A 24,764-nucleotide genomic window follows, 5' to 3' on the forward strand; every position below is an offset into this window, starting at 1 on the left:
CGGGTTGAATTTAGCATCCTTGGGCCAGACTGGATTCCTTGAGTTGAGGGTCTTTGATTCCTCCCATATAGTAGGTGCTCACTTCACGCTGCCTTCCTGGGTACAGATGGCTGAAACAAAGACCCACCTGTTCTGATCCCAATGGTTGTGCCTACCTCTGTACTTAGGGTGGTTATGCGATAAAGGGTATGGCCTCTCCACCTGGCCTTCTGGCATCCTCATTCAAAAGACATTTCTTGTGCCCCTAACTAGATGTATCAGCCCCAAGTTAGCCTCTGGTAGGAGAAGAGTGACCAAGGCCTAACTAACATTCCCCCCATCCTGAGGAAGGTTACCATCTAGTGGGGGATGCAGACAATTAATAAATCATTTCAACTAATCAGTGCTGGGATTAGGGATTCAAAGAGGATGGACAGGACACAGCCATGCCAGGCAGGCAGGGGTGTCAGCAAGAAGTGACATCTTGCAGCTGAGAACTGGAGGCTGAGCAATTTTCCTGAGAGTGGATCGGGTTGTATGGAGCTGATAGGGAAGACAGGAAGTCATCTCAATATGTCATTGGGCGTATTCCTCTCTCAAAGGAAAAGGCAGCTTTTCACTCCTTTGGGCCCCCAGCGTGACCTCTCCATCCTGCACAGCTCATTTTCTGCTTCCTAGGATTTCTTCCTAGGATTTCTAGTTTGGGCTGGACACTTGTGTCAGCTCCCACCTTGAATCCTAGCTACTCTGGAAGCTGAGATCTGAGAACTGCAGTTCATTTAAAGACAGCCTGGAAAGGAAAGTCCATGAGACTCTTTTCACCAATTAGCCACCAAAAAGCCAGAAATGGAGTTGACACTCAACTGGTAGAACACCACCCTTGAGTAAAAATAATAATAATAATAACTAAGGGACAGTGCTCAGGCCCTGAGTTCAAGCCCCAAGACCAGCATTAAAAAAAGGTGCCAAGGTACCAAGGTGCCAGTAGTTCATGCTTGTAGTCCTAGCTACTCAGGAAGCTGAGATCTGAGGATCCTGGTTTGAAGCCGGCCCCAGGCAGGAAAGTTGATGAGAATCTTGTCTCCTATTAATCACAGAAAAAGCAGGAAAGTGGAGCTGTGGCTCAAGTGATAGAGTTCAAGGCTCAAGAGCCTTGAGCAAAAGGAGCTCAGAGACAGCTTCTGGGCCCTAAGTTCAAGCCCCAAGACTGATTTTTTTTTAAGTTGCTTTGGAATCCATTCCTTTCTGGAAACACAGGAAGTCATCTCTCCACAGGAACTTTCAAGGGCACTGGTGCCCAGGGCCTTCTGGATGAGTCACCTGTGCATCTTTCTCTTAGGGCTCCTTCAGGATCTACCCCCTGCCAGATGACCCCAGTGTGCCAGCCCCTCCCAGGCAGTTTCGGGAATTACCTGACAGCATTCCACAGGAATGCACAGTGCGGATTTACATTGTTCAAGGCTTAGAGCTGCAGCCCCAGGACAACAATGGCCTGGTAAGAGTTTGGGTGTGGGGCCTTCTTCTGTAGCAAGGTAATTACAGTCTTCAGACCAAGTAATTGTGTGTTCTTTCTTCTTGGGCGTCTGTTATCTCACTAAGGGAAAGATACTCTAGCATAAACAATGCTTTCAGGAGGGGTGTCCCTGCAAGGATTTACCTGAGAGCTCACGGGGCTTAAGGTCCTCTGGTTCAACCCTCTCACCTTACCCTAGTGACCTGGGACACTGTGTGCTCCAATCACAGCCCCTCCCCAACCTAGTTACCTACACAGCTGCTCTGAAGGCACACTCACCAACTTCCACCCAAAGGGCATGTCCCTTTAGGCACACGGTGTCACCTTGTCATTAGTTGGGAGTGAGTATGGAAACACGTTGAGTCAATCCCAGAAACTGAGTTCACCTTGCATTTAGGGATGACATAATAACTCATCTGTCTTGTCCTGACAGTGTGACCCTTACATAAAAATAACACTGGGCAAGAAAGTTATTGAAGACCGAGACCACTACATTCCCAACACCCTCAACCCAGTTTTCGGCAGGTAATGTACATTTTTATATATTTTTCTGTCATTCGTTTCTTTACAGATTAGGTACTAAGGATATATGTATGTGTGTATGTATTTATGTACATGTATATATGCACACATGCATATATACATGTACATAAATACATACACACATATATACATATATATATGAAATGGTGTCCAACCCTGTTCTAGGCCCTAAAACTGTGATCATGATTAGACAAATATTCTAGTTGGAGAGGCAGTGAGAAATAGCTAAACACACAAGAAAAGTGATTTTGTCAGAGTGAGTGCCATGGGGAAAGTAAGTCACAAGATTGTAAGGTTTATTAAAGTAGGTAGCTGATAAAGGAGAACACCATGCGGTATTCAGGCAGGAGAAAAGTTTATTCCTGAACTGCTGGCCTGTGGCCAAGAGGATACAGGGCCGGAGAGAAAGGTTGACCCCCACCCAGCCCTCTGCCTTATCTAGGGCAGAGGCAGGGAGGTGTGGCCAGGTGAGGGGAAGTGGCCTCTAGGTATGCCAGTTACCTAGGTAATGCAGGTGGGGGAGGGAATCTGCATGGAGCCCTCCCTGGGTAGACCTTACAAAGATGAGCTTCTGTAAGGAGAGGTTTGTTCTGGGGCCTAGCAGAGCAGAGAGACAGAGCTATGCAAGGCCCAGAAGTCTAAGTTCAGGAATTCTGTGCCAGGAGAGGAATTAGCCAGGTGAAATGCAATCTGTTTTGAATCTAGGACATTTTGTTTCTGCAACTTCCACCCAGTAAATAGATTACTGACTCTGTTATTCAACCAACCCACCGAGGGGGCAGAAAGGGAGGGGTAGGGTTAGATACTTGGCTTCATGTATCTTTTTCTTCCCTAAATCCTTGAAGTAGCATTCTTTTCTTCCAGGTCACAGCCTAGGACTTATTTTGAAATTGTTACATTTGTACACCAGAACCATCTCAAGTGACTGTTAAGTAGGCCAGCAGTTACTAATAGCTGCTGAACACTTTCTGTGTGCAGACACTACACCCAGCCATCTATAGAAAACACCTCAACAAGCTCTCTCACAGCTTAGTGGTGTGCTATTAGTATGTTCATTTTACAACAGAGGAAACTGGCTCTGAGAGAATCCATGTCTAACATTCCCTGATCAGTGGCAGAGGCTGGATTTGAAATTAGGCCATCTGAGCCCAGTGTCTATGTAGCTTCAACCCTGTAGTCTGTTGCTGCTGCTGCTGCTGCTACTCTGGTCTGGTGATCACCATGTCAAACTAATGAGCAGGGCCAGGCAGGGTGTAAGAGCCCACCCTAGCTTCCAGGGTGAGACCACAGGGCTCCCAGAGCTGTCACCAAGCTTGTAAGTGATAGAACTCAGCTTAGGAAGAAATTTCTGACCTGGAGCACTAGGCCTTCCCAAAACCCTTGGTGGTGTTTCCTATTTGCAGAAAAACCCTCACTTGGAGAAAAGTGTTCTTTGTCGAAACGTACGCACAAATAGTGCTTTTCCCTCAAACTTTGCTGAGTGGGAGAAAGAACCTTGTGTTCTTGCTTGTTGGTTTGCATCATTATGCATGTTCTTTCTCTGTCTCTGTATCTCTTGCATATGCATGATCTTTGTCATGTGATCAGTCTTTCAGGTTTGAACCCACAGTTCTTACACACATTCATGGAAGGCCACACACGCAGCCCCCAGACCTGCATGTGTACACACACACACACACACTCACACACACGAGTGTAGGGAGTGGAAGTAATCCTCTGGCTCTGCAATATGATCGTTTTCCTTTTCTTCCACTGATCCAGCCCCAAGGTCTAGACAGGAAAAGGCACGCAGGGCAGGAAGCAGGGCTCCAAGCAAGGAAAGCAGGGGAGAGCCAGCTTTAAAGGGAAAACGGCCGCCCTGTCTGAATCACTCGTCTCAGAGGAGCCAAGCATAAGCTTAATTAAGTGGCAGGAAAAGTCTTGCTTGAAGCCACCCTGTGAGGAAGTGATGCTGTCAGGCTCACCCAGCCAATGGCTGGCGGGCAGGCGGATGTACTGACTTTCCCTCAGCCAGCAAGGTGGAGCCCAGGAGCCAGGCTCTGCCAAGGGAGTCCAGTGGCTCTGGTCCATGGCCTCGGGCTTAGGAGACGACTCAGTAGTAATTTTTTTGTGTGGGGGGAGGGAGGAACTCTGAGACAGGAATTTGAGAACCAGCAACCTTTTCTTTGTGCTTGACCACCATGAGAACGTATTATCATCACATCTTGGCATTCTCTAGCTCATATTCAACAGAGTATCCATGTCTCATACAAGATAAATTGATGTTCCAGGTGGAGAGGGGAGAAGTGTTATTTAGTCAAACCAAGGCACCTAGGGTCAAAATGAAGATCATTGCAGGACTTTTCAGAGCCCTAAGTTTGTTTAGAGAAACTCTAAAAGTTCTTGAGTACCTACCTAGAAAGGATGGGCATCAAAAGAACCAAAGCCCATGGCAGAGTCAGAGTACCTGGGAGGCCTCTGCACATCCCAGCATATTGGTGACCTCCATTTCACACCTCCCATCTCCTTCTGGGGTAGGTTAAAGATATTGCCTCAGCCAGGGGTCTACTGAGACATGGCAGGGACTAGAGAGCTGTGAACCAGGGTTCTTGTGACTTGCTGATCTCTCTGAAAGGGAGGTGCTCAGGATCCTCGCTTGATAGATATGCAATAATATTCAAGTTAATGATATTATAGTACTTTATTACTAACATCATTATCATCATTACGTCAATTTGGGGGCTTGAATACAGGGCCTGGGCACTGTCCCTGAGTTCTTTTGCTCAAGGCCAGCACTCTACCACTTTGAGCCACAGCCCTACTTCTGGGGTTGGAGTAGTTAATTGGAGAAAAGAGTCTCATCGAGACTTTTCTGCCTGGTCTGTCTTTGAACTGTGATCCTCAGATTTCAGCCTCCTGAGTAGCTAGGCTTAGATTATACGTGTGAGTCACCAGTGCCTGGCAATACTTTATTATTATTGTCAAATGCTTTCTAACTAGTTCTTCACTTGGTTCTTACAACAACACAGATGGTAGGTCTAGCTGAACCCAGAGAGTTTAAGTACCCTAGAGTCCACAGCCAGAAAGCACATAGCTAGGATTTGAACATCAGTATTTAAGCGTGTATCTTTCTCTCAAGGAAGCACATAATCTCTTTTTGTTTTATTAATCATATGTATGTCTCCCAACTTTCCCTGGTTGTACTAGTCAGAAGTCCTATGAAAGCCACTTCCAGGGAATTCTTTGTGTGGACCTGGGATTTTTATGAGATACCTGCTTGGATGGTAGAGAGTATAACCTGTTTCTCTCTATTTAGGATGTATGAACTAAGCTGCTACCTGCCTCAAGAAAAAGACCTGAAAATTTCTGTCTATGATTATGACACCTTTACCCGGGATGAGAAGGTGGGGGAGACTGTCATTGACCTGGAAAACCGCTTCCTCTCCCGGTTCGGCTCCCACTGTGGCATCCCTGAGCAGTACTGCGTGTGAGTCCCTCTGGCCATAAGTGGGGGTCATCTGTCCCGTCCAACACTAAGGCCTTCTTTCACTGAGATGTTGCTCCTTTCAGTTGGTTAAGTGAATTGTTAACTCGTTCATTAATTAGGGGGGCAGTCCTGAACTTTAAACTGAGGATTTTTGAACTTTGGTGTTTTATCACTAGAACCATGTCCCAAGCCTTTTCTTCTATTTTTTTGCTTTTAGTTTATTTTTCAACATAGGGTCATGCGTGTTTTCTCCAGATCTGGCTGTAGACTCTAATTCTCCTATTTACACTTCCTGCCAAGTGTGTACCAGCTTCTTTGTTGGGGTGGAGTCTTGCTAACATTTTCCATGTCATTTTTAATGTGATTAAAACCATGTCTGTGTTTATGCCATAGTCTATATGACTGGAGAAGCATGATGATTTGCCTGTGTGGCACTGGGGTGACAACCAACCAGTCACCTCTCCTCGAATGAGACATAGCTCACAATTTCTGTTCTCTACATTTGCCCTCTTATGACTATAGTGATGAGTGAGATTCCTCATTTCACAGAGATGATGAAAAACAATAGCCAGGCCCCAGTGACTTATACCTAAAATCTTAGCTACTCAGAAAGCTGAGATTAGAAACTTGTGGTTCAAAGCTAGCCAGGTCAGGAAAGTCTATAGGACGCATATCTGCAATTAACCACCAAAAAGCTGGAAGTGGAGCTATGACTCAAGTGGTAGAATGCCAGCCTTGAGCAAAAAAAGCTCAGGAACAGTGCCCAGGCCCTGAGTTCAAGCCCTAAGACCACATACACACACACACACACACACACACACACACACACACACACACACACTCATAACAATAATGTTGATTGGCTGAGGCCAAAATCATGTGGACTTTAGGCCTCTGAAATCAATTTCTAGGTAGAAGGGAAAGCATGCAGCACATTTTCCTGCTCCTATTATTCTGGAGTATCTAGAATTAACTGAGTACACATGTGTAAATCCCAGAATACATGACCCCCAGTAACTCTGGATATGTTATGCTTTCTCCAGCTCTGGAGTCAATACCTGGAGAGATCAGCTGAGACCAACACAGTTGCTTCAAAATGTAGCCAGATTCAAAGGCTTCCCACAACCTATCCTTTCTGAAGATGGAAATAGAATCCGATATGGAGGACGAGACTACAGCTTGGATGAATTTGGTGAGCACCCGGCAGTGGATTGTGACTCATTCTTATTGCTGCATTTAGGGAGGTGTGGACAGAGCCAGGGTGTTAATCATACCACATGGGACTGCACACAACAAAAGCCACATCATAGTGAATTTCTATTGTCTTGTCAACTGTCAAAGTGGACACGTTTTCCTGTCTTGTATTTCCCTTAGAGTTTTGAATACAAAGTTCTAAGAACACATTTCTGTTTAATGCATAATTAGCTCAGAAATGTTCATATAGCCGTGCAAGAATTTTTCTTCCAAGTTTATTTCAGCTCTTCTCTTAGAAACCTCAGGAATGCTGGGGGGAGGAGGGGCAGGGTTGTCCAAGAGACTGCTATGTCCTTGTCTTACTCATATCCAAGAATGGGTTCTTGCTGTATCCCAAAAAGTCACTTGGGATGTACCACCCATTCTGACACATGAGCATCTTGCCACACTGTGATAGAGGTGGAAATCCACTTCACAGAGCATCGGTGCTCTGGTAAGCTTCCATATTTGGAAAGGTAGGGTGGTGCAATGTGCCGCTGGCCTTGAAGGAGGTACGGGAAAGCTACACACTGACACATGAGAACAAATTTGCTTCCTAGCTCTCAACTTGACCCTGACATTGTGAGAAACTAGGTTCTCTCTATTGTCATGGATTAGGTCAGATCAGGGATGCAGTTCATCGGTAGACCAGTTACCTAACATTTGCAAGATACTGAGCTTGATCCCCAACACTGCAAAAAATCATCATTATCATCATTATCACCATCATCATCATCACCCTCGTCATCATCCTAAATCAAGAGGACAGTCCATCTTAAGGAAAATTAGATATTTAAGAACTGTTGGGGGGGTGGGAATGTGGCTTAATGGTAGAGTGCTTGCCTAGCATGCATGAAGCTCTGGGTTCTATCCTCAGCACTACATAAACAGAAGGAAAAAAAAAAAGCCAGAAGTGGTGCTATGGCTCAAACTGTAGAGTGCTAGCCTTGAGCAAAAAAGAAGTGTTTAGGGCTGGGGATATGGCCTAGTGGCAAGAGTGCCTGCCTCGGATACACAAGGCCCTAGGTTCGATTCCCCAGCACCACATATACAGAAAACGGCCAGAAGCGATGCTGTGGCTCAAGCGGCAGAATGCTAGCCTTGAGCGGGAAGAAGCCAGGGACAGTGCTCAGGCCCTGAGTCCAAGGCCCAGGACTGGCAAAAAAAAAAAAAAAAAAGAAGTGTTTAGGCCCTGAATCCAATCCCCAGGACTGGCAAAAATAAAAATAAACAAAGAACTGTTGGTGCTGCTCTAATGTGTAAACTTGGGAAAGCAACTGATATTAAGGGGAGGCATCCTAAGCGAGTGATGAAGGGTACCCCAAATAACAAGATAGCTATTTAAAAACTCTTTATCTATCTTGAAGATTTCTGTAGTTACTATTGTAATATAATAAAACACTCCAAGCTGGCACTAGTGGCTCATACCTATAATCCTAGCTACTCAGGAGGTCAAGATATGAAGATCTCAGTTCAAAGCCAACCCAGGCAGGAAAATCTGTGAGACTCTTACCTCCACTAAACTACCCAAAAACCAGAAAAGGAACTGTGGTTCCAGTGGGACTGCCTTAGCCTTGAGCAAAAAGAAGCTCAAGGACAGTGCCCAGGCCGAGTTTAAACTCTAGGGCTAACACACACACACACACACACACACACACACACACACACACACACAAGTAATAAATAAAGTACTTTAAAACTTAGCAACTGAAGACAACTTCTTTTTTTTCCTGTGGGAACAATATTGCAGGGTTCAGCTGAGTGACTTTCCCTTAAGATTGCTTATAGTTTCAGTCAAATGTTGTCTGGAGCCATTGTCATTTAGAAGCTTGGCCAGTGAGGGTTGTTAGTACTTGATTCTGGTTCTCACTGGGGCTGTTCTCAGAGCACATTACCTTTGCAACTAGGCAATCTCTGGGTACTCTGGCTTCTTACAGAATGAAGCATCCCAAGAGAACAAGGCAGGAGCTTCTTAGCCTTTAATGTCTAGCCTTAGAACTCAAACTACCTCCTTTCTCCCTTGGTAATGTTTCATTATGTCTCCAGGTTAAAGAGAAAGGCCACAGAACCTACTGCTCAATGGGATAAGTGTTTGAGAATTTGGGGCTCATACAACTGATCATCTAAATTTTAGTGGCTTAACAACTGACAAGTTTATCTCTCATTGATATTACACATTGCTAGATGCAATGTCATCTAGACCACCCACTGCTCATTCTTGCATAGAGTACTCTGAAGGTGGCCTGTGTCCACTTTGATCACAGTCTGAGTTTTCCCTTCTCTTCTAAGCAGTAATTTCATGATCTCAAAGCCCTTCTACCTTCGAGCTCTGCCATGCTTCTGCATGGACATCTATGGTTGTTATTCTTCTCCACATCCAAAAGGGAAAGGCATGGAGAATCCTACATGGGATGGACTTAGGGGCCAGATGATACTTATCTCACTTCCAACATTGTTACATTCTAGCTGAATTTGGTCACATGGCCATCTCTACCTGCAAGGGAGGTGGGAAAACAAGCGGACTGTGAGTCTGTGCCACATAAATAAGTACAGACTTTTTAAAAAAAAAACCTGTTTTAGTGTGTTCTGGTTCCTTTGCTATTGGCAGTCCACAGTTGGGTGCTGTTTCTATTAATGAGTCCTTTACAAGTCAAGGTTCACATGCTGGCCATGTCTGTTTTTGCAAGGTTTGGAATGAAATGCTACAAGCAGCCAGCGCAATTTGGCTGTTCTGTTCCTGCCTGCCCACCCCTGTTTCAATGCCATTTTCCATTGTAGAAGCCAACAAAATCCTGCATCAGCATCTCGGGGCCCCAGAAGAACGTCTTGCCCTCCACATCCTCAGGACTCAAGGGCTGGTTCCTGAACATGTGGAAACAAGGACTTTGCACAGCACTTTCCAGCCCAACATCTCCCAGGTGAAGTGGAAGACCCGAGTTTTGAAGACCCATCATCCACACCCCAAATGTAGCCACAGATTTGCCTCTTAAATCATGCTTGACTTGCAGACACATGAGCAGCAGAAATGAGGTGCACATTGGCTTTATCTCCGAGATTTATTGTAACAGTGTTCAGGGAACTCACTAAATTCCAACATGAAATTGTCTGTGATCTAGAGCAAACTTCAACCATGGTCTCCTCCTATTGGTTATCTCTTACTTTTCCCTCAGAAGCTATTTAATCTTCTCTCTTGCTGTGTGTGATCACCTTCCTGTGAGCCTCAATGCCATGAGAGGTCCCAAATGTTTTTGAGGTTGTACTGCAGCCCCATCTGTTTCCAAATGTATAGGGATTGTTTGCCCCAGCATCCCAGTTGTCTACCGATGGACTACCAGTAACCAGAAGAGCAGAATCAGGGAAAGTGACTAAGTGGGTTAGACGTGGCTTGGGGAAACTGTGCTATCTGGGACTGAGGAGTCATAGAAGCAGGGCCACAGTGCCCAAGAAGACAGATCACAAGGACCATGTGCCTCATGATGGGAATTAGTCAGCTCTCAGGAGATGGGGAGCAGTTTTTAGAGAAACACCATAAGACATAGCCAATTGTTATAATAAATATTTGTAGGTCAGGTCAACAAGGATTTGGATTCACTAGGCCTAGGAATATGAATTTTAATCAATATCCGAAGAGGTTCTGATTGCAGATGGCTGAGGTGGTCACACTTTAAGAAATAGTAATCTGCTAGATGCAAATGTTGTTAATACTTATAAGAATAGACGAAAGTTACTACTAAGGTGTAACCATAAGTGACCTAACCTTAGTAGATCATTTTGAGACTTCTTGTTTTATTTTGTGTCACATTTTCATTTTTTCCCCATTCTCATTCTTCTTCCTTCCACTGAAGAGCCTACTGATCCTTTCTCTTCCCTTACCCCTCACTTGTAGAAAGAAACTGAATATATGACAAAGTAAGGAAGACTTCTCCCTATGAACCCACCAAACTCCCATTACTTCTATTTACAGCATTAAACACAGACTGTGGCTAGATTTTAGAGACACCTGGACGCCTGATGTCCTGAAGCATGGCTGATGTATTGTAGAGCCCTGAGCCCCCGAGATTAGTGGGAAGAGAGTCTGGATCATAGTAAAATATATCCCTTTTCAAGAGCTCCATGTAATTCATTTAGATAGCAATGCATCAGGAAGCCAATTTAGTGGTTTCTTTGGCAACCTTCTTAATAGACCAGTCTGTTTTTGTCTGGTCAGTCTACAGAACATCCAAAAGTAGTTTAAAGACTATAAATTGGTTTGTATGGTTGATATAGTTTTGAAAAGGCATTTCTAGCCTGTCTGGAAGAATATTCCAGTCAGATGGATGGGTTGAGTTTGTTGCAGCCAAGCAGCTGAGCAGTGCTTCACCAAGATGGCAGCACAAGTATCCATCCATGTCTTCACCCTTGCCCTTCTGTGAGCCTCCCCCTCACATGTGGTGGACATTGGTGAGTGGATGGCAGGGAATTCTCACTTTTTGAAAACAGTGACATCCTTATCGTTGTTTCACTCCCTCCTATGAAAGTGCCTGCGTGTTGTATGTTTTTCCTTTACAAAGAAAGTTAAATGCTATTTAACTAATGTTTTTACATCTTGAGGTAAGTGGAGAATCTGCTAGGTGAGAGTAGACCTGTGACAATGACTAGAATGACAGTATGAGGACTGAGTACAAAGACCAAGTTATAAATATTGTGAGTGTGTGTTCATGTGGGTGGGGTGAGGGTTGCAATAGCAATGGGATTCACCTCAGTTTATTAACCAGGGAAAGCTCAGGAGGTTATCAAAGTGGACACAGGCCACCTTCAGATACCCCTAGGTAAGAATGGGCAGTGGGTAACCTAGATGTCATTGCTGATCAAAGATTTATTTTGGCTTGCTCTTCTTCTCCACCAATTGCTTTCCATAGGGACCTAAACATTAGCAAGCCTGAAGACATAGTTTCGTTTTTGCACTATGATAGAAAGGTCTTCTTTATTCTACTCATAGAATAACTTTAGTTCTCTTTCCATTTTTTGCTTGGTTTAGGGAAAACTTCAAATGTGGGTAGATGTTTTTCCCAAGAGTTTGGGGCCACCAGGCCCTCCTTTCAACATCACGCCACGGAAAGCCAAGAAGTAAGTAATCTTGGGATTCTGCTGCCTAGACTGGGGACTTGGTCCAAAACCAGAACCAAGTACCTTCAAAATGTACCCCTTTTAGGTACTACCTCCGAGTGATCATCTGGAACACCAAGGATGTCATCCTGGATGAGAAAAGTATCACTGGAGAGGACATGAGCGATATCTACGTCAAAGGGTGAGAAGAACATGCTGGGAATGAAATAGATTCCCATTCACTGTCAATGTTTTGGATAGCCACTGTAGGATTCATGGTCATATGAAGCTATTTTATGTAATGGATGTGTTCTGCTTAGGTAGCTTCAGGAACATTCAAGATAGGCTTCTTAAATTAAGCAGGATTATTTAGTGACTGTGAGAATTGATTAGTTTCCATTTTTTCTTATAACAAGGTAGATCTTCTGAAGTTTGTTAAGCATATTTGCTATTGTTAAGACTTTTCAGGCAAGATAGGGTCTTTTCATTTCTCTTTGATATTTTAGAAAACCGGCCTTAGTAACACAGTAATGTTTCCAAATTTCTTTTTGTAGACATTTCATTGCCAACACCCAATGTCCATCATGAGACACTGACCCTGACAGATTGTCCCCCATATTGACAAAGTGCCTGTATCCAATGTGAAAAATCATCTTGGTTTATTGCTTGTTCCCTTATTTGCAAGAAGACATTCAGAAGTCTGTGTTGATATTGATTTCTTGCTGTGCCTCCAATGCTGAATATACTACTAAGACTTTGGAGTCTACTCTCTGGGTTGGAATTCTGGTACTTTTCCTATTAGCAAAGTTATACACTCAGTGACCTTCTTCTGTAGACCAAGAACAATGAGTATACCTTTTTCCTAGGGATAGCCAGAAGATTCAACTACTCAAAGCATTTAGGGTAGTGCCTGGAAGGTGACATGACTTGGTTGAGTGACAGCTAGAATTCACTCAGTCCACATGGTCTGAGATTGGCACCTTGATAAGACTTGTTGAAATGCAATATATTCATGAAGTTTCACTTATGATCCCAAGTGGCCTTCAATCAAAACTTGGTTAAAGACATAATGACTATCATTTGGGCTTGCTCTAAACAGAGAGGGTTTCATCAAGTTCTTCATTATTATTTCTCAGTTCAGAATCTCATTACAATTCCCCAAGGAACACTAATCCTAGCTAATTATATATATGCAAATTTATTTGACTGTCATAAGCATTATTGTTTTTTTCAAATCAAGGAAACAAACTCAAGTCATATTGGACTGAGAGAAAACTCTATTAATAAAAGAAAAAGTACCATGTAAAATTTAGAATTCAATTCTAAATACTAGGGCTGGGAGTCAAATGATACATGTTTACCTAGTATGCTTCAATGTCAGGGATTGATTTCCTACGGGAAGGAGGGAGGAAGAGAGGGAAAGTAGACCCAAATGCAATATAAAAATGAGTCATGTGGGCTGGGAATGTGGCCTAGTGGTAGAGTGCTTGCCTAGAAGGCATGAAGCCCTGGGTTTAATTCCTCAGTATCGCATACACAGAAACAGCCAGAAATGGCACTGTGGCTCAAGTGGTAGAGTGCTAGTTGAGCAAAAAGAAGCCAAGGACAGTGCTCAGGCCCTGAGTTCAAGCCCCACAACTGACAAAAAAAAGAATCATGCATCCTTACCATGCCAACGAGTGCACACATGAGCATTACATACAAAGCTATATTTACATGCTTATGCACTAATATACATGACTAAAAGTATTTCTGCTTAACTTCTCTTAAAATTAAAATGGAAAAGATTCAACAGAAAGCACTTCAGGGATTGAGAAGTCTGGGGTAGGTTGAGATTGATGCTTTAGGATAGGCTGGAAAGGCAAGAGAATGTGAATTCTCTTCAATGAGTTAGCCTCAAAGTTGAAAAAAGTTAACAGAAGGAATCTTCTCCCTCCCTCCCTCCCTCCCTCCCTCCCTCCCTCCCTCCCTCCCTCCCTCTCTCCCTTCTTCCCTCCCCTGCCCCCCCCTCTGCTCGCCCTCTCTCTGTTGGCTATGCTAGAGATGCAACCCAGGACTTCTCCAATGCTAGACAGTCTCTACCATTGAGCTCCATCTCCTAGCCTCAGGAATCTTTCCATTCATTTATCTAGTCAGTTAATTGATGAGCAGAAAGGAAAGCTCTTATAGTTGTTTGATGTGACTGCTACTCTTAATAGTAAGACTCAGTGTTAGCAAGTGACATTACAGTTGCCATGATCCTTTGAAGACAAGTAACAGGCAAAGACTTTGGAAGTAGATCAATCTGGGAGTGAGATTTAATTGTTTGTTATTAGCTCCATGACCTATCTATCCTCTCTGGAACTTCATTTCCTTATCTGTGAACCAAAGCTAGTTTCCCAGTTCTGGGGAGAACAAAAGGATGCAAGCTAATCTGTTTCAAAGATGATGATCATAAACGTGAGTGAAAGATGCCCTCCTTCCCACTCTGTTCCTCTAAGCCATCATCCCTCATGATGTCTTAGGTCAACCCTGTGCCCAGAGGACAGGTGGGTGACCAGGCTCAGAGCTTCACAGTAAGGCCAGCTTCCTGCCAGGAATCAATACTTTGCAAAGCTTCCTAGTGATTCACATGCACTTTGACCACTTTGCAAGTGTCACCCTCTGGTTCCCAACCATGGGTTTTGTGAGGAGCAGGCAGATGTGATAACTTCCTAACAGGCACATTCTTTCATTCCTGCCCCCACACATTTACCTAGTCTCTACTATCTGCTAGGCACACATGCATGAAAATATTTCAGATATTAAAAGAAGCCGGGCACTGAAGGCTCACATTTGTAATCCTAGCTTCTCAGGAGGCTGACATCTGAGGATCCCAGTTCACATTCAACCTGAGCAAGAGAGTCTGTGAGACTCTTATTGTCAATTAACCATCAAGTAGCCAGAAGTGGAGGTGTGGCTCAAGTGGTAGAGCACATACCGTGAGTGGAAAAATCTAGGAAGAATGTCAGGTCCTGAGTTCAAGCCCAAGTACTGGTGCTCATGCGTGCACCTGCACACACCCATGTGCACGCACGTGCGCGCACACGTTACTGCAATGAATACTCATAGAGAGGCATAAGGAAATAACAGCCTACGGATATCTTCCTTGCTAGTCTCATTAATAAGATCACAGTGAGGTTAAAAAGGAAGCTGCAAGATTACTTGATTCATGCTTTTCTGTTGTTGTTTGCTTAAATAAAACACAAGAAAGGAAATGCTAACATTTCCAGCTAACTTGTGTTCATTGAGCCTTTCAGGCGTGGTGACAGACGCTAATGGGTCATAGTTGTGAAGACTAAAATCATAGCCAGCAAGCTTCAGTGTACCCAAAATAGAAGCTACGGTGTTGATATTTTCCAGAAAATTTCACCTTAGCCCTGTTAGCTGAAGTCTAAAGGGTTTCCTGCTTTGGTTTTAGAGGAATTCTATTTTATTTGGCTCCGATCTGTGTTGGATGCAATGGTATACCTCCCTTTCATAAATCACCACAGCTCACAGATAACTGGAATTTGCCCAAGAAAAGTGCATTAATTCTCCTTGCTCTTCAAGTCCTCTAATCACTGCACAAATTTGCGGCTGGATTACTTGTCCGTCACATCAGGCTGAGTCTGTTTGCCTCTGCTTTTCAGCTGGATTCCTGGCAGTGAAGAAAACAAACAGAAAACAGATGTCCATTACAGGTCTTTGGATGGTGAAGGGAATTTTAACTGGAGATTTGTCTTCCCGTTTGACTACCTCCCTGCTGAACAACTCTGTATTGTGGCTAAAAAGGTGAGCCATGAAAGCTACCAGGGAGAAGTGGGGGTACCCTAGGTCCCTTCACTCAGAACCTCAAAGAAAGTCAGAGTAGCTCAGGACCTTGGAGATCACTGAGTCAAGCTCCCTCTTGGTAAAGACAGGGAATTTGAGCCCACACAGTGGTATAGATACTTACCCAAGATCACACAGGTATGACGGGTTATATGTGTCACTAAGAGGAATAAAGAATACAACTTGCCTTCCCCCTAATGTGTTGGCAGCCAGGTTCAAAGAAAAGGGAGAAGAAAAGGTCTATATGGATATACACAACAACCCATCTGTGTTTTTTATTTGTTTGTTTGTGTCAGTACTGGGGCTTCAACATAGAGCCTGGACAATGTTCCTTAGCTTTTTTTTGCTCAAGGCTAGCACTCTACCACTTGAGCCATGGCTCCTCTTCTGATTTTTCTTGATTAGTTGAAGATAAGAGTCTTGCAGACTTTCCTGGCTGGGCTGGCTTCAAACCTCAGTCTTCAGATCTCAGCTTCCTGAGTAGCTAGGATTGCACAGATATTTTTGGTGTGAAGGAGAGGATATTCTTGTCTTATGGGAGGTAGAAACAGAGATGTTCCCTTATCTATCTTATTATACATTGCCTCCTTCAGAAGCACTTCTGGGAGAATTCAGGACCCCTGTGGTCTTAATGAGCAAGTCGTTCCATTACAAAACTCAACTCACTTTTTTTTTTTTTTTTGGCTTAAACGAAAGAAAGTGGTTCACATTCCTAAATTTTCCAGGGTTGACTGGCATTAGGAATATCTGGATTTCACGAAGAAGTGATATCTTTAGAAAATGGCCTCCTATTCCCTGTCCTGTGCTCTGCCTTTCTCTGAGGGCCTCTTTTCTGGGCAGGCTCTTTCTTGGTGGTGGTAACAGGGCAGCCAGCAGCCCCAGCTCACCTCCTGCCCACTTGCTCACCTCCTGCCTACTTGCTCTGCAAACCTCAGCAGAAGAAAGGAGTCCTGATTGGGCCTCATTGTCCCTGCCTATTCTTGGTTGTGGGCACCTCCCAGAACCAACCAACCATTGTTATCCAGGGACACACTGCTCTGATTGGCCAGGTTTTGGAGTTAAGGATAAAGTCTGCTCCCCCGGATTGCACTGGCTAGGGAAGAAGTAGTTCTCCAAGGAGAATCTGGATGCTTTCATTAACCTGGGTAGATGATAACTGATGTCACTTATAGGTCCCTGTCTCATTTCTTTTTCTTGTCTCTTGTCTTTCTTTCTTTTTCTTTTCTTTCTTTTTTTTGGCTGGACCTGGGGGCTTGAACTTAGGACCTGAGTGCTATCTATGAGCTTCTTTTTCTCAAGGCTAGCACTCTACCACTTGAGTCACAACTCTACTTCTGGCTTTAATTTTTTTGGTTATTGGAGATAAAAGTCTCATGGGCTTTTCCTGGCTGGCTTTCAATGATAATCTCACTCAGATCTCAGCGTCCTGTAAGTAGCTAGAATTATAGGTGTGAGCCACTGGCACCCATCTCCTTGTCTCATTCCTACCTCCCACCTTCTATCAGCTTTTCTTCCTCTGCCTGGTTACTGCCTTTCCTGGCACCCTATCAAAACTTACCTGCCCTGTGTTCTGTATGGCAGAGCCATATGGCTGGCCCTGCTTTGTGCTCATGCTGCAATGAACACTTTTTCCCTGATAGGTGGGATGGATGTCTTCAGAAGAGTCTTCCTAAAGGCTTAACATGGTATCACATAATGCACACTTGTAGATGGTGAGCCAGGAAGGGGAGGTGGGGATTCATTCAGGTAGGTCCTTAGGTACAGCCAGCCATCTTTTCTGTTTACCCACATCTAGATTGACCTCCCCATGCCTCAAGTCATACAACATGAGCTCCATAAAAGAGTCAGCAGGGACATAGAACAATACTTGATTGGGTTTCATAGCCCTAAAGGCCAAACCTTGTAAGCCTTACAAAGGAGAATATTCCTAAAACATGAAAAATAAAAAATAACCCCATGCTTCTCCTTCACATGTCCAAAGCCTTGAAGGATTTCCCTGTCTGCTGATACCAGGGTAACTTGGGTATAACTGGCTATGGACATATTATTCTTGGCTATAATATTGTCTGGGCAGAGGCAGGGACCAGAGGTGAGAATGTGAAATATCCTTTCCTCATCCACCCTCTCCCTACCTTGTGTGGTAGGGATCTGAGGATTCTAGGTGACCACAAGTATTTTTCCATAGCCAAAAGTGCAAAGTTGTTTTACATGTGGAATCTGGACCCCAATCTCCACTACATAGGAATCTACTCAGACATCCTACAAGTGGGTAGAAGGATGCTGGGCAGACTGGCCTAGAATGGTTGGTGTTAGAATAATTTGTGTGGGTTGTGATGGTCTTAAGAGGGGATGGTAATTAATCTCTCCCCAAACTCCAGGAGTGGTGGCAAGAAGTCCTCACTGATAGGAACTTGGAGGGAAAACTGCTGTTTAGGAAATGCCTGGGATATCCTTTTTGTCACCCAGTAGATGGCCTTCTTAGGGAATCGTGTTGGCCTTCCATACATGTGAGGTAGAAGCATGGGCCAAAGAGAAGGGTGGGCAGGAGATGAGATGAAGGGTACTATCCCTTGATGCTGTCTGTGTCTGGGCCCCAAAAGGGAGAGGCTGAAAGTGGAGACAAGATCATTTGTTTTGTCCATATCTCTTGTCATTTTAGGAGCATTTCTGGAGTATTGACCAAACAGAATTCCGAGTCCCACCCCGACTGATCATTCAGATATGGGACAATGACAAATTTTCTCTGGATGACTACTTGGGTACGGCTTATATTTGGATAATTTTCTCTACTTGGAATTAGCAAAGTCAATTAGAACCTGGAAGCAAGCATTTAAATCTCTAAGACTTACCAGTAGTGAGGGGGGGCAGAGGCATGCTCACAATCTGGATGTCCACTGGACCCTACTCAGACTCAAGGCTGTTCTGGGGGGCTGTTCTGGGGGGGTTCACACCCACTGCCAGCTCTGTGAAGGATCGAGCCGTTTTTACCCCAGTGCTGTGTATGTAGATCCTCACGCCAGTCGCCAGTCGAAGGTGCAAATTCAGCTCCCACTCTTCAACTGTGTGGCCTGACCTTTCACACTGCCTTCCGTAGAGTCATGAGAATTGATTATTCACAATTCAGCTTTGACTTTCTACTCAGCTGGTATCTCAAATGTATCATGACATAACTCAGTGTCAGCCTGGCTTCCCTGACCTCTTCTACCTGTGATCCCTATGACCTGCTGCATGGCCCTTCTACCCCATTCCTCTGTGGTCTCTCCTCTCTTTTCCCTACACCCCAGCAACCACTCGGTCCTCATGCTGAAGTCCACTTTATCATTTCTCTGCTTCTGCAAGCTCTGTTCCTTGCCAGTTCTGGCCTCATTTTCCTGTATCCAACTGTTGCACGTGGTCCCTGACTACCCGGACTACTCTCATCTTGCTCTCAAGGACCTTCTTCCTGGGAGAGGAAAAGCCCAACATTGGCTGTGCCTCATCCCTTCACCTCTCACAGCACCTAAAACCATTCCCCACCATTTGGTGCCAATACTGGGGCTTGAACACAGTTCTTGCTTAGCTTTGTCACTCATGGTTGATAATCTATGGCTTGAGCCATGCCTCCACTTTCAGCTTTTTGCTGGTTCATTGGAGATAAGAGTCTTGAAGATGCCTCTGCTAGGGCCGGCTTTAAATCTCAGTTCCCAGATCTCATCCTCCTGAGTAGATAGGATTATTAATGTGAGCCACCAGCACTGGCTCTAAAACAATGTTTTTGTTTTTTTTTTACTTAAGGCCTAGTAAGTATGGAACAAACAAATAAGTGTGTGCTATATTAGCTTCTAAAGCATATTGGTAGAAAAAAGAATTCCCAGATTGGGGAGAGGGAGTTGGGGAGTGGGGAAGGTGGGAGGAAAATGAGGGAGGAGGTAACAAGTTGGATAAGAAATGTACTCACTGCCTTACATATGAAATTGATACCCCTCCGTACATCACTTTGACAATAAATTAATTTAAAACAATTCCAAGATAAAATATTATCTCCCTTTAGAATTTAAATGTAACAGTCTAATAATAAATAAAGGAGAGTAACTATAACTCTAAATGATTAGTTAGCCTATCACCAAGAGGAGAGATGAGATAAAAGCAGGCAAAGGCAAAAAAAAAAAAAAAAGACTGAGGTAAACTATAATTTATGGATCTGAGATATGAAGAAGGAAAGTTTCTGCTACACCCTCCTTGTCACTGTCAATCTTGACCAGACTCTGATTTTATAGACTTGACCCTATACTAGAGTCACCATTTTCTTAGGGAGAGGGCTCATAAATGTTTCCAAGCCCACATGACACCTGCTTGTTACTGTGATGCATTTACTGAGAGGTTAACATCACCCACCATTGAAAGGAGTATGTGCTTCTCCAGATACCCTGATCCTGCCAGGGCTCTCAGTTTCTGGTGAGGATTGTCTTGAGTTGTGTTTCTTTAAGATCCTGTTTCTGAGGTTACTGTAGGAGGGATGTGAACGTGAATGTTCCATGGAGCTTCCTTCATTCCAGGTACTAGTTGTCTTTGCCCAAAGCCAAATGACATTTCTGTTCATGGCAGCTCAGAACCAAACTAAGACTATTGCAAATACCTGGGCTCTGAGCTCAGTGGAAACTGTGTCTGTTGGTGTTCAATGGCTATGACTTTATAGAACTCTGTTTATGCTCATGTTTTTGAGGGAAAAACAAAACATATAGTCTTCTGAGAGAGACAGAGCAATGGACAGGTATTTCCTCTGCTGTTTTCCATCCTATTTGGAAATAAATGAAACATTAACCCTGCTATCTTTGATTAGATCACCTATCATCTGCTCGAAATCTGCTTCTCCTCTGACAAGAACATTTGTTCGCTTGTGAACAATGGTTAATTCACTTAAAGCTTATTTGGACCTAATGTTTCTTTGGCTAGGTTTCCTGGAACTTGATTTGCATCATACCATCCTTCCAGCAAAGTCGTCAGAGAAATGCAATTTGGACATGGTTCCAGACCTCAAAGCCATGGACCCCCTTAAAGCTAAAACTGCCTCGCTCTTTGAACAGAAATCCATGAAAGGATGGTGGCCGTGCTATGCAGATAAAGATGGCTGCCGTGTGCTGGCTGTATGAGTATTTCCTGGTTGGCATGGGGATGGGTTATTTTTTTGATGAGTTAGGTTTTTCCCTTTATCAATAGATCTACTCCAGATTGGATAGGGAAATCTTAAAATGGTTCAAAGTAATTTAAATCTGGGATTATAAGAAAAAGTGGGAGATACTGTGAGCTTGTGTAGAGTTAGTGGAAGGGGAAGAGGTTAGAACAGTCAATAAATCCATGAGCCCAAGTGATGACACTGCTTTCTGAAGAGCTCTCCTTCACTGGGAGGTTGATGCGTGCTGAGCTCCCAGTGCAATTCAGTAAAGGATGAGGAACTTCATATCTGAGCTTTTCTCATCTTAAAAAAAAAAAAAAAAGTAAAGGAAGCAGGGAGTGCTGAATAAGAAAGCCATAACATACAGGCATCTTGGGGGATTCAAGATGTTTTGATATAGAAACAATAGTGTAGCGCACTATGTCATTTCATAAAGGACCACCTAATGCATTATGAATGATATTATTATTAGCATTTCTAATCATTGAGTCAGATCGTATGCTAAGTAACTTACATTTATAATCTCATTTTTAAAATGTTTATCACACATACAAATTGTGCATACTAGTAGAGTTCAATATGGTATTTTCATACATGCATGTGACAGGGATCAAATTCACCATCCTGTTTCCCATCTTCTCACCCCACCCCCATCCCGAAAGCCCAGTACATCAGTCTTCTACTTCTAGGTTGACTTTTCTAGCTCCCACATGAGAGAGCATGTGGTACTCGTCTTTCGATGTCTGGCTTATTCATCCCCCAAAGTTTCCTTGTGACCTCTGCAGTCCCTGGCTCCCTCCACCCCAGCCCCAGGAAACCATTGATCTGCTTTCTGTCACTATAGATCAGTTTGCACATTATAAGACTCAATTCTGCTGACAACTCTGTGAAATACATATTATCATCATTTTATACCTTACAAACAACAGGTTCGGAGAGATGGAGCAACTTGCTAAAGCCAGGCACCCAGACTGTGAGCCTGAAAGCCACTTGAGCCCCTCGGCTGCCTAATGAATGTCAGCTTTCAGTCATTGTTGGGGACCTAGTGGTCTCTGCTAGATCCTAGGAAGTTAGTTGTGACTTTAGTTAAGGTGAGCTCTAAAGTGAGCACTTTCCTGGACCTTTTTTTTATTTTCCATTCTGTACACACGTACAGAAATCATACCTTCCTAGAATTCCATCGGTGTTCCATAATATTACCCCTATAGAAGGCATAGCAGGGACTTACAGGGGTGTCAGGTTTATTTATGGACCTGTTCATCAGGAAGACAACATTTACTCATTTACACACTCATACCTTGATTCAGCTAATACACATCGAGCACCTGCTAAGTAAGTGCTAGCACTTAGTAGGAATGCAATGTACGCTCAAGGAGACATGGCCCCAATCTGTGGGAGCCTACAGCCAATGCCCCAATGTTGCACATTGTTTTCAGCAGCACAGAGATTAGTCTGGGTCCCTGTAGTTACAGAAGAAGATGTGTAAGAAGGCAAGGAGACTGATGTCCCCTGTTATTAGACAAAGATGCAGAGAATGAAAATTAGGGACAGGGGAGAGCAATTTGTTCTCTCATTTTCCCATATGGAGTCAGCTCAGAAACACATGGAAAAAGGAAATGGGAAGAAATCTCTTGAGGAAAATTTGAGGCAATCTAAGGATTGTTTTACAAGAATAAAAATCATTGCTTGGGGAATACTCCTTGGGTTGAAGTAAAAATATTTGTGAAACGTGATGTCATGTGTTTAACCTGTTCTGCTTTACTGAAGGGGAAAGTCGAGATGACACTGGAGGTCCTCAATGAGAAGGAGGCTGACGAGAGGCCAGCCGGGAAGGGGCGGGATGAACCCAACATGAACCCCAAGCTGGACCCACCAAAGTGAGAGGCCCTCTTTGTTCTCTAATGTTGTCTGGTTCCCCCTTCCCCCCCCCCAAACACCTGCAGTCTGAAATTCCCAATTCCAATTGGCTTAATGAAATGGATTAGCTGTTGGCCTTCTAATTTTGTACTTAATAGTGGCTGTGGAAGGTGAAAAGAAGTGTGGTATGACCTCATTGTAGCCATTCCCCTCCCCTGAAAGTCCAAAGGCAGATGTCTTCAGCATCTGACTCAGGAGGGAGGCTGTGATGGGTACCTGAGCCGTTCTCTTCTCAGCCAACTATGTGTGAGGAATACTGTCCTTGTGTGTGTGTCCAGCTACTGGGTTTGAACTCAGGGCCTGGGCACTGCCCCTTAGCTTTTATTCACTCACGGCTAATACTTTACCACTTGAGCCCCTCTATCGCTTGGTGGTTAATTGGAATTAAGAGTCTCCTAGACTTTCTTTGCCCAGGCTGCTTCAAACTGTGATCCTTAGATCTCAGCCTCCTGAGTAGCTAAGGTTTCAGGCATGAGTCCCCAGTCTCTGGGATGGGCATACTATCTTTTCCGGACTTTATAAATGCTATTAGCTATTCCTTAAGCTGTTATACTCTGAAGCAGGTCATTTGCTGTTCCTCCCCGGTGGTGTAGGTAATACCATTTCTTTGCATTGCAGCCGTCCAGAAACCTCCTTCCTCTGGTTCACCAACCCATGCAAGACCATGCGGTTCATTGTGTGGCGCCGGTTCAAGTGGGTCATCATCGGCCTGCTCATCCTGCTCATCCTGCTGCTCTTCGTGGCTGTGCTCCTGTACTCACTGCCGGTAGGAAGCTCAGGCCTCGGGTCTCAGCTCTGTGTGTGTCCCTGTGCTCGCTCACCTCATTCGTTCTCTTAGTGGTTGTCTTGTTCCAATCCTTCTGCTTCTAAGAAAGTTAAGGAATGTGTTCATTGGAAGTATAGGCATCATTTCTTGCTGACCCTCCTGACTTCACACTTTCTTGTTCCAAACCATCCTGCATTCATACTTACTCTGGTATTCAACGATTCCCAGACTACATTCCTTACAGGATCCCCACAAACCCCAAACTAGTTGACCTTCCCCCTGACAAATATTCATATTGCTCTTACCTGTTGGAATACCATTTCACACATTTTGTCTGTCAATATCTATTCTTAGCTGGGTGCTGGTGGCTCACATCTGTAATTCTAACTACTCAGGAGGTTGAGATGTAAGGATCATGGTTCAAAGCCAGCCCAGGCTGTAAAGTTTGTGGGATTCTTTTCTCTAATTAATCACAGAAAAAGCCAGAAGTGGAGCTGTGGCTCAAGTGGTAAAGTGCTAGCATTCAGGAAAAGAGCCTCAGGACAGTCCCAGGCCCTGAATTCAAGACCCAGGACCAAAGGGGAAAAAAAGAGTGTTCTCACTGGGTACAATGATGCTTGCAATCTCAGCACTTAAGAGGCTGAAGCAGAAAGACCACAAGTTTGAGACCAGTTCAGACTACATTGTGATTTGAGGGCTATCCCAGGCTGCAGAGCAATATACCCTCAAAAAAAAGAAACCTTACCAAGTACCAGGTCATACCTTCCCTTAAATTTCCCTTCATCACCCTCATTACCAATCAGTCACACTTTTAAGTCCGCCATTCAGGCATTTCATGAAACACCTACTATGGACTAGAAATTAGAATACAGAGGTAACTAAGGCATGATTTCTGCCCATGCGCAGTAGTTCACTGTCTGGGCAATTTGTAAGTCCATACTATGGAAGCAAGCTGTCATAGAGATATGGACACCTGGCCACAGAAGCCTTGCTCAGGTGCTTTTCATGGGGAGACAGGGACATGCTAAGTGTAGACATGATGGTCCAGGAACGGGAAACCATGGGCTAAAGCATGGTGAATGCCATAGGAGGCATCCAAAAGCTCTCATTCCGTTCACTTGAAGGACAATAGATGATTTCGTGGTTAGAAGCCTACAGCCACAGTAGCACATTTTTTGTCTTCACTTCTCTTTTTCTTTCTTTTTTTGTAAGAAAACTTGGCAGAGCTTTATTGCATCTGTAAGGAAGCAGGCAAACAGATAAGCAGACAAAAAGTAGA

The 24,764-nt window shown here is 44.0% G+C and overlaps 1 protein-coding gene across 5 annotated transcripts in view; it reads left to right on the forward strand.

The window, feature by feature from the left end:
* The window catches only part of Myof (myoferlin), a 137,240-nt gene that overhangs the window by 111,436 nt on the left and 1,040 nt on the right, over window positions 1–24,764 (forward strand). For all 5 annotated transcript variants that reach the window (XM_048338680.1, XM_048338683.1, XM_048338681.1 and 2 more), the window contains 12 exons: window positions 1,319–1,474; window positions 1,926–2,017; window positions 5,331–5,501; window positions 6,545–6,693; window positions 9,513–9,652; window positions 11,752–11,840; window positions 11,926–12,021; window positions 15,470–15,611; window positions 18,310–18,409; window positions 20,583–20,773; window positions 22,570–22,679; window positions 23,338–23,485. In XM_048338680.1, the coding sequence (XP_048194637.1) occupies window positions 1,319–1,474; window positions 1,926–2,017; window positions 5,331–5,501; window positions 6,545–6,693; window positions 9,513–9,652; window positions 11,752–11,840; window positions 11,926–12,021; window positions 15,470–15,611; window positions 18,310–18,409; window positions 20,583–20,773; window positions 22,570–22,679; window positions 23,338–23,485 (1,584 nt within the window). The remainder of the gene's footprint in view (window positions 1–1,318; window positions 1,475–1,925; window positions 2,018–5,330; window positions 5,502–6,544; window positions 6,694–9,512; window positions 9,653–11,751; window positions 11,841–11,925; window positions 12,022–15,469; window positions 15,612–18,309; window positions 18,410–20,582; window positions 20,774–22,569; window positions 22,680–23,337; window positions 23,486–24,764) is intronic.

The sequence above is a fragment of the Perognathus longimembris genome, chromosome 2 (assembly GCF_023159225.1).
Source record: "Perognathus longimembris pacificus isolate PPM17 chromosome 2, ASM2315922v1, whole genome shotgun sequence".
NCBI lineage: Eukaryota > Metazoa > Chordata > Mammalia > Rodentia > Heteromyidae > Perognathus > Perognathus longimembris.